This window comes from Rhagoletis zephyria, unplaced genomic scaffold (genome assembly GCF_001687245.7).
Source record: "Rhagoletis zephyria isolate East Lansing unplaced genomic scaffold, Rhagoletis_zephyria_1.1 Rzeph_scaffold_02035, whole genome shotgun sequence".
In the NCBI taxonomy this organism is placed as follows: Eukaryota; Metazoa; Arthropoda; class Insecta; order Diptera; family Tephritidae; genus Rhagoletis; species Rhagoletis zephyria.
Genome location: NW_016159119.1, coordinates 43,358 through 54,037, shown reverse-complemented (window position 1 = coordinate 54,037; position 10,680 = coordinate 43,358). Strand labels below are relative to the sequence as shown.

Sequence of the window (10,680 nt, the reverse complement as noted above, 5' to 3'; positions counted from 1 at the left end):
CCTTCCTGGAGAGCCTCTCTGGCTTGTAAGTTTGTCTTTATGGCCTGGTCCCTGACCATAGTCTTACTGACCATTGGTATATCTTGACAGGCTTTCGAAAGCCTAAGCTGCAGCTGAGTGGATAGAGGGACGTCCTACCACTGCGTGGGACCTAGGTTCGATCCCTGGTCCGGACAACATCTAAATTAAAAAAGGTTTTTTCAAATACGATGTTTCCACGATTCGTAATTTACTCTCTAAGTAATTCGTGAATTACCCTGTTTCCACGACACACATAAAATCTGATTAACAACCCAGGGTTTTGAGTATTGAAAAGTAATTTAAAGAATTTGTTTATTAACTTAGTAATATATTTTTTATATTTTGCTCTTTTCTCAAGGCTTTAAAATAACTTTGAATGCATTTTTTGCATTCTTTCGTCCATTTACAATATAAGCTAAGGGATCATCATCAACTGACTCCATTAAATTGTTGCAGGTTTGATTGATTGGAAACATGAACGATAAGTCAATATCATAGCGGGGTAGCTTTTCTCTGCAAACAACAAATGATAAATAGTATTCGTTGATTACCATTTTTTTTATTAGCAAATTTCACTGAAATACCTCAAAAAGTTGATAACATTTTCACCTAACTCCGTTTCTCGCGACAACAACAGCGCTGATAAATAACGCGGTGACTTTTTCTTTTCAGCGCAATGCATGATCAGACTCCACGATTTGTAATCCGTATCGATGACGTAAGTGTTGTAGATGCCCTCATCTGTAAAATGAGATTATTAAAAAATATAAAAATCAAGAAAACACTCATGAGAGTATAAATTTTTACATTAGGGTGCCTCACCAAACACTAAAAAGTTACGGGTTTTCCACTAGAGTTATAAAATTTATAATATTTTCAGACTCACGCCAATATATATATTTCGGAAAAGTATTAAGATTTACGTGAGTTGAATCGATTTGAAATTACCACCAAAAATCGTAAGTATTTTGATTCCAATGATAAAATTTTCAAAAATTTGTATGCAGACGTTAAGCTCTTCTTAACTCTTCTGTCATCTGAGGTGATTTTTAAGAAAAAATATTTTTAAAAACTAATTTTGTTTATATACCATATTTTTGGAAGTATTTGCAAATCTGTCCAGTTCACGTACATTTTAATATTTTTCCGAAATATTTTGGCGGAAGCCTTGAAATATTTTAACTTCAGTAATTCTGATAAAAAAACAGAACTTATTTTTTTGTTTTGTTTTGTGGAGAGTAATGTCCCTAATGCGCAAATGTATGTACATAAAAAGATGATGCAAGCAGATTTTTAAAGACTGATTTTACTGTTGTTATTTGTCATAATCTACATACATATTTTCTATGAAAATATTTAAAATTTTTCTTACAAATATCTTCAGTGTGCATCCAGTGTGCGGGTGTTTCAAAATCCGGTATCATCCAAGTGATGTTGCCCTGTAGTTTCTCACGCAATGGATCTTCGGCAAAGATGTAACTGAAATTCATTGTAATCTAAAAAAATCATAGAAAAAATAATAATATTTTGAAAAAAAAAATATTTTGCTATTAGACGGAGTATATTTTTTTATTAAGATAAATCGACGGGAGTTACTGGATGTTATCCTGGTCAATTACAGAAAGGAACATGCATGTACATGCATGCTGCATGAATTGCACATAATTACTGCATGCTGTTATAGAAAGATCACACTTAATCACGTAGCCAGAGGTAGCGAAGGGAAATACATTGCAACTCAACCCCAAAAACTTAAAAAGACCTATAAGCTTATAGTCCTTTCAATTAAAAATTATTTATAGAATTCCATATCAGAGAGGCAATTTCGGTAACAATACAGTACGCTGATACTAAGGGTAAGTCCATGGAAACAGCGCTCTATGAAATCGGGACGCATAAAGAAAGGTAACTATCCTTCAGGAATGTAGCATTCCTCCAACTTTCACCAATATTGAACTCAATATAAGCGAATCCAAGAAATATCTGGGACTCATACTGGATGAAAAAGAAACTGTGCGAAATTGTACGTTAGCCCTCTAAAAGCGAAACCGGGCTTAAATGGGGTATCCTATATGGAATGACTAATCACTGTGGTCACAACTCAACTCTGGACCGGCCAAAAACAAGCTTCGACAAAGGGTATAAAGCAGAAGCCCCTAGTAGAAGGAGCCAAGATGCTTCGAGACCCACTGACTCTATTCAGTTCTATGTACTCTGATGGATCTTAAATGGAAAACAAGGTCGGAGGAGGAGTGTACTCGGAATGACTAGGAGCACAAAAGTTATTCCGCCTTCGAATCCGAGCTGGCGACTGTACAAGAAGTGAAACATGACACTGAAGATTTAACAACGCCGAAGCCGGTTTGTCTCCAAACCAAATTTGACAAGGGATGACGGAAAATAGTTCCAAAATACATAAAGCTGTCGAATGTTTGCGAACAAGGGTAGTCCGACACTAATGTAATATCTATGTTTTCTCAGTCAGGCAAGTCTAAAAGCTCTGGATATATTGAATATGAATATATTCGGGCTTAAGTAATTCGTGAATTGTAGTAAATTTTCCCGCAAAGGCAGAGCAGCTTTTTCTCTTTCTGGTATGGGTGCCGGAAGAGAGACAGAGCTTGCAAGGAAGGGCATATGGCGCTAGCCACCTGCAAATTCAATATAAGTACATACAAGTTTTCTTCAAGTTTACTACTTAAATGTATTCTATAAAAGCCGACTACATACTTCCGATATTCACAAGGAAAGAATGGAGATCAAACGCAGATAATAACAGCGGATTTGAAGCTCGTCAGGAGATTTCGAATATATTCGGCACCACAAAGCTGATGAGTTAGTTCATCTCCGATGTCAGCTGGCCGTTAATGACTACCCATAAAACAAAGTCTGAACTTAATCTAAAGCAGTCAAAAGATATTACGCTGAAGAAGCTTTTTAAAGCTTTCTATAGACTTCATACAAACGCATAGAGAGGAAAAACTCTCGGATGAACACTGATCAAAGGGGACGCTAGAAATATATCGCTGGTGTCATAATCCAAAAAATACAAATATTGAGCTAGGTAACAGTGTTGCCGTTTTAGCCATTTGGTGGCACGGAGTAGTGAACTGAAGGTGACGTATTCCCGAAATCGCTACTTTGGTTTTGCCGATTTTGACATTTATGGCAACACGTAAACAAACTTTTTGCTTAGAAACAAGTGGCAAAGGGGAATTGTGAATTTAAATTGAAAAATCGCAGTAATTCGTGCTTTGTGAATAAAAACAAGTTTTATTTCGAATAAAAACTTTATAAAAATGTCGTGCCGTGTGCCGCGTCTTTATGTTCTTTGCCTAAAGCGACAACCCGCACCAACATGTAAGTACATATGTATGTACCTCAGTGCAGTTACCGTCGCAGAAATAGAACTTCCCTGGCTCAGCTAATGTAATGTAATACAGGTTATGGAAAATCTATATGTATAGGATACGAAAACGTGCATTAGTGGGCACCAACACTATAACAATACTTACATGCTGATCCTCTGCGGAAAACGTAAAATCACTTTGCATACAGGCATATTCGGGCAGCTCTTCCGTTGATGCGTAATACTGAACCACATACCAGAATCCCATCATCGATTCCAGATCGAAATTCCGGATGCCGCGTACCTGCAAAAAATAAAAGAATTCATTACGAGAATGATGGATACGGTATAAATAAAAACTTGTTAAAAATGGTTGTTCAAAAATATTTGAGATCGTAAATTAAGAAGTGTTTGCACAAACTTCTGCTTCGTTGAATTCTACAGAAAATTTTACTATGACATACTATTAGTAACAAACGAAATTTTTTATTGAATTACATGTTACATAAAATAAAATAGTTTTTAGAAAATAAAGCAGCAATCAAAATGGGTCTAGCTCCTGAAATCTGGTAACAGTTGCCCGGGATACACGTGAGATATGGAGAAAACACTTCTCAATGCTCGTGAATGGCGACACAGGTGGCGCGTTTGATGAAGGAGAACCCGAACCAAGGTATAGGGACGAAGCTCACGTCCCTCTACTGGACCAAGACGAGGAGAGAACAACAATAAGGTGGCGTAGGGACAACAAAGCCCGCGGAGCCGACGGCATACCGGCTGAGTTGTTCAAAGGCGGTGACGAAGAGTTGGTGGTGCGCATGTACCAGCTGTTAAGCAGAATTTGGTCCGACGAATATGTCCGAGGACCGGAATCTCGGTGTACTTTTGTCCAATCCAACAATCGCGGAATAAGCTTTCTTTATATTGCGTACAAGGTCCTGCCGATGATACAGTGAGAAAAACTGAATCAACTGATTAGACAGCCACACTGAGGCTTAAGATAACTAGATTTTCACGGCATGTCAAAACCTGGAGAAGATACTAGATAAGCATCTTTTTGTCGATTTTAAAGCACGAAGAGAAGCTGCCTGTACGACGCCAAACTTCAGCTCCGTATAAATTGGGAAGGACCTCTCCACGCCCTTTGAGACTAAACGAGGTTTTAGACAAGGCGATTCACTCTCGTGCGACTTTTTCAATCTGATGGTGGAAAGCGTCATAAGAGCTGAAAATCTGAGTGGCAGCGGCACCACATACATACATATAGCAAAGGAATGATGCTGCTGGCTGATGATATCGATATCGTCAGTCTGAAACTAAGGGACGTAACCGTAGCATTTTCCAGATTAGAAAAAGAAGCTAGAGTAGGTTGGTCTAGTGGTGAGCGTCCGCATGAAGATCAAGCGAAAAAACACTCTTGCCAACAGGTTCTACTTTGAGTTCGGAAGGCAATTAAAAAGCAGAGCCCTCTCATGGTGAACAAAAGCGACGCTATACATGTCACTCGTCATACCTGTCAGAAACGTGGACGATGTGGAACACAAATGAGAAGGCTTTGGTTGCTTTCGAGAGAACTATTCTACGCAAGATCTAGGGCTCTGTTCGCGTGGGCGACGGGTATCGGAGAAGACGGAATGACGAACTGTATCACCCATGGGTGCATAACGAAAGCAAGGGCGCCCACGAATACAATAAAGGAAAAAGTGCAGAAGGACCTGTCTGCACTCGAGCTGAGCAACTGGCCCAAATTCGCATAGGAGAAAGGCAATTTGAGAAGCTTTTTGGTCTCGGCCCAAACCAACAAACCAAATAAGAAGAAGAAATATATACAGCTGTAAAGATCATTCCGATGAATTGATGACCTCCTCTTTTTTGAAGTCAGTTAAAAAAAAACATTTATATAAAAATTTAAGATTACTGACAATTTCTTCGTGATCCAATGATCGGATCCAAACCAAATTCGTATGGCACCACCCTCGAGGTACCCCCTCTCCGATAAAAGAGAATTATCGAAATTGGTTCGCGTGATCCAAAGATAAGCGATAATATACATAAAAAACAATATTCCATCGAATTCATGACATCCTCCTTTTTTGAAGTCGGTCAATAAGTAAGGTTGACGCAATCGCCTCACAATTTCTTGGCAATGTAATGGAGGTTATCCTGTCTAACAATCCAACGGGGCTCTTAATCCCAACAATTTCCCTCTTGAATCGAAATGCATAGCAGATGAAGAGGGAGGTCCTCACTGCGCTTGAAAGACCAAGTGGAGAAAGACTTGGCTAGTTTCACTTAGCATTTCCAATTGGCGTCAGTTGGCATAGAAGTGAAACGGTAAAAATCGCTTAGGCGGTTGCAGCGCCAAATAAGAAGAAGAGAAGGATCTGCTCTCGAATATGAAAATTTTACATTCCTTTGATTGATTTACATAATTTCCACTCTCTAAAAGTAAAAGCCATATGAAAAATTAAAAGAGGATTAATCCTCATTGCCCTCTATTGCCTCCTTTTACTTTTTCTTTCGCACAATTTCACTTATCGACATGAAGAATGTAATTTTCCAACGCCCACTAGAATCCGTTTGTGGACGAGTTTTTAAGTGCTTTTTCGACAATAAAAAGAACTAAATTAAATGGATCACATTTCGAGTGCGCAAACGCGCTGGTATTCAGTCAACATTTGCGAACGCTCAGATTTGACTGGCCATGAAATCGACACAATCTGGGTAGTTGGGTGCGCGCGCGCTCAGGCTTGGCCGGCCACTTAGAAAGTGTGATTGATTTTGGCGCGGCCAATGCTACGTCGCCCAACGCATGCGCGCACGCTCATGAGATTGCAGCGCATTTACTCCAGACGTACATATGTATGTATGTAAATGTAGATGCTGGCGCTTGGTAGCTGGCCAAGGTGGTCGCCAAAGTGGTGTATGTATGTATTTACCTACATACTTGTCTGTCTAAGCGCCCGTTTCTTTTCCGTCATTCTGATAAATGTGCAATGTCGCGTGTGCCGCATATTGATGAGATTCCATTTGATGAAAAACGTATTTACATTAAAATTTTCTGTTTTTATTTTTTTACATTTTTGCCAAAACATAACTGCTTACTGGTTGTTGGTAGACCAAAAAGTATTTAGAATGCGAGCACATGCGGCCGCAACAGCAGCAGCATCAGCAATGCAAACATTTGTAGGTGCGCGTTCTTCATGGGGCGCGCAGATTCGGGCTGGCGTCTTTTTTATAAAGCTCTAGTATGTACATATGTATGTGTATGGGGGCATGTTTGGGCGTACGGCCAAGTGCAGAAAAGAAAGTGTATATTTGGAATTATTTGGAACTGCTATTTTCTGTTTCACTAACCGCTTGACATCGCTAACGCTTGGCGCTTGCGGCATCGCTTGCAATTGGCTGGCAAGTGATGCGCGATCGACAGCGCCGTGCGTCGTTGTGATCTAGTTTAGTGCAAAATAGAAAAAAAAGAAGAAGAAGAATAAACGTATCCGTAAATGGACGTGAAATACTAATAAATACATACACACAAATCGATCGCTTGGCTATTTTATATGGGAAAAGCGTTCCATATGGAATGTAAATTATTTAGAACAAAAACGAAAATGCGGCGGAAATTTGCATATTTTAATTGAATGCTACAGCTGGCACCAATCTTATGATTTATTTGATGAATTCGAAAATTTAGTGCATAGCAATTGTTTAATCATTTTGAATAGTTTATGTGGTGGTGTGGGCCCAAGGCTCCATTGCAGTTGAATTTTATTCTATCGCAGACCGATAAAGTTAAAATATAAATGCATTCTAACTTGTCGTAGCTGAGTGGTTAGAGATACGCACCAGCACTCGATAAGATTTATGTAGATCCGAGTAATACTTAAAATTTTCGATGTGTAGAAGAGATCTTAGCTCTCGGTTTGGATGAAATTTGTGTTAACCCAGCAGTAATTTGTAACAATTTCTTGTGTAACACAGCAGAAAATCAATAATTGCTTCTTGTGTGTTCAACTGCAGATTTCCGGACAAGTTCTGAGCTATTTCAGGACCATGTGGGGATTAGTTTAGGAACATTTCGAGATCTCTGCAGGACTATTTCAGGACCATTACGGGACTTGTTCGCGATCATTTCGAAAATCGATCGGAATCATTTCGAGACTAGTTCGAGGTTCATTGGGGCTATTTGAAGTCTACTTTGGCACTAGTTCTGGACAATTTCGAGATGCATCATTTTGCGTCTAGTTCAGGACTGTTTTAGGACCATTTTGAGACTATTTCTGGAACATTTCGATACTAATTTGCTACCATTTCGTTACTGTTTTAAGACTTGTTCGCAATTATTTCTGGACAAGTTGACGACGTTTTCGATCGTTTCGGTGCTTGTTCGGGGCTTGTTCGGGACTATTTTAGGGACATTTCGGGATAACGACGGGAACGTTTCAGGACCTTTTCAGGACCATTTCGGGCCTTGATCTAGACCATTTGACATTTTTTGAGGACTCGTTCGGGTTCACACCGGAGCTAGTTCAGGACCGTTTCAAGACTTGTTTCGGCATCGCCTTTATATTGGGCACGCTCAGAAGGCGCAATAGCTTAGTAACTGTTGCGATTGTACCTTCTGAACGCGTTGCTGGTTATCTCTGATCAACTCAACAGTTGAGACAACATGTTGTGTATACCTTAGACAGTTGAATTGGAAAGCCAATGTATCAAGATGCTTTTTAGCAACGGTTGCGCTCAACTACCCATTTTCTATATTGTATTTCATTCCATTTTAAGCTAAAAAAATACATTACTCTCGAAAACGAATTACCCCATACATTTTGTACTAATTTCATGCAAAGACTAAATTATTTTGGTGTGAACTATTTTGTCTGATTTAAATGATTATCTCAAAATAGCAACAAAATGTCGTATGCGTTTGTGTGTTTGTATGTTTGTATAAGTATATGCAAATACATATTTATGTATGTAGTAAGTGTATTTTATTTGTTTTAATTTGTTTGCAGTGAAATGATGCGGAACAGTTTGCTACAAGGTCGCTTCGCAGTGATTGTATTTTTTTGCTATTTATTATCGCAGCCGGATTAGAGAATATTAGGGCTTTTCAAGGCCGGATTATAACACGGGCCGATGGGAACGCGGACAGAAAATTAGATGACGAGCTTTAAAATGGCGCGGACAAGCTCAAAATACAGAAATCGCCCCTGACTTTGAATACCGCACGCGATACGCCGTGATACTCTCTGGTCAATGAAAAGATGCTTCGACGTCGAAATTTTATGGTGTCGGCCTATGTCCAAGTTATCTAAGTGTTAAATAAGAAGAAAAAGGGACCAAACTTGCCATTCATTTTGTGGAACGTGGTTCACCTCTGGGTGCGGATACGACCACGTTTACATTTTTTATTTACTGCAGGTATTTTTTCTTATTGCATTTTCACAATACAACTGTTTCACATACTAAATCTTATGAATATTTTTAAGGGCGATTTTAAAGGAAAATGTCTACTTTATTTTAAATGCATCTTTAGACAAACTTCTTTAAATGCAATACTTATGCATACGTATGTGTGTGTCCATTAGGGTGGTCCAAAAATGCATGTGAAAACGAAAATGTCGGAACTTTTATGCTCTCACCCCCTAGGATTGTTCTGTACCGAAAAGATATATCCCTATTCATCATTTTGAAATAAAAAAATATATAGAGGTCGCTCAAAGCGCCCAAAGTTTTCCATGTATTTTATATGGGGAAAAAACAACTTTTCGTAGAAATGGTATAGAATTGTTAAAAACCAATATTTTTCTATCGGAAAACTCTCTTTATCTGCAGGAGATAGGGTAATATTAATACCTGATTGTTTATTTAGCAATTTTTTCAACGCAACTATATTTTATAGGTCCAAAAACCCACAAAAACCCCGAAAAATGCAAAGGGGGAACAATAAAAACCCGTTAGCATTAAAAAATGGTTAAATAAACAATTGGGTATTATTATTGAAAGTCTCCTGAAGAGAACCAGAGTTTTCCGATCGAAAAATATTGATTTTCAAGAATACTATACCATTTCTACGAAAATTTGTTTTTTTTCATATAAAAATACATGGAAAACTTTGAAACTTTCAAAAAAAAAAATAAAATAAGGGTATAATTTTTTTCGATGTAGAACAATCCTAGGCGGTGAGAGCATTACAATTACGACTTTACTGTTTTTGGACCACCCTAGTGTCCATACTTATTTCAATTCTTTTTCGTAATTTTTTCCAGAACTCAAGTGATAAAAAATTAGCCTTTAATAACAATTGTGTTTACGTTTTTCTTTGCGCGCCTTGCATGCCTCAGGAAATACTGATAAATGTTTTTTGTTTTTGTTTTTTGCTCACAGCACAATTTCCGCTCAACATTAAAGCCACATACTAAAACTATTAACCCACACACGCGCACACAACTGATAACACATCCAAATGGATACAAAAATGGACAAAATTAGACTCACATTCGGACATCGTTTCTTCAGATCGGTACGTTTCTTGGATGCATAACTGTTAAAATTCAGCCAAGGTGAGGCGAATTCAAAACTTAACACGCTGACGAAGAAGAAGAGCACTGTTGCAGCATGCACAGTTGACATTTTTTCCAATGGTTTTTCACTTTTTTACTTAGCAAATGACGGTAGCGCAATTTTCAATGCGATTTTTTTTTAGCATTTCTTGTAGTTATTCACTTTTTTACACCATTGGGCAGATATGTATGTATTTAATTATTGCCATAAAAAATAAAAAAAACAAATTCAAGTCGCTTCAATAAACACGAATAAAGCGCCTATTGGGGCTGGCTAGTGAAATTGCAAATTTAACAACTCAATTCACGCAGAGCAAACACAGAACTATTTCAATATTTTGTAAATTTTACAACAAACATTTAGGAATTCTCGCCATTCGCGACAGGCAGCGGCGCGTAAACTGGCTGCGATTTTTCTAAGTGCGAGCGATGACGCGTTGTTCAGCTCCAGCCACTTGTAAATGGAAGCAGCGTACGCTGTTGGAGTAAAAAAAAAATATATATGTACATATGTACATTCATACACACAAAGAAAAAAATAGCAATTAAAAATGAAATTAAAAAAAAAAAAAACTAAAATTGCGGATAAGAACACCCGCCGCTGACGATTGGTTTTTTGCTGTATACAAATGTATGTTCATTTATTAATGTACACACATTAGGGTGTCCCTGATTTTTTTATTTATGACTTTCATTAATTTTTGCTAAGGACGATACTGCTTAAGCTCAATCGTAGTGGATCTACGT

At 38.1% G+C, this 10,680-nt stretch overlaps 1 protein-coding gene across 1 annotated transcript; it reads right to left on the bottom strand.

The window, feature by feature from the left end:
• Positions 1–280: 280 nt before the first annotated feature.
• On the bottom strand, positions 281–10,399 carry LOC108365874 (uncharacterized). Its single transcript, XM_017620066.1, has 5 exons — positions 9,869–10,399; positions 3,537–3,674; positions 1,394–1,517; positions 606–762; positions 281–534 (listed from the first exon to the last, which is right to left on the bottom strand). Exons 1-5 carry the CDS (start codon positions 10,001–10,003, stop codon positions 375–377), a joined length of 714 nt encoding a protein of 237 aa, XP_017475555.1. The 5' UTR covers positions 10,004–10,399; the 3' UTR covers positions 281–374.
• Between the last annotated feature and the right edge of the window lie 281 nt (positions 10,400–10,680).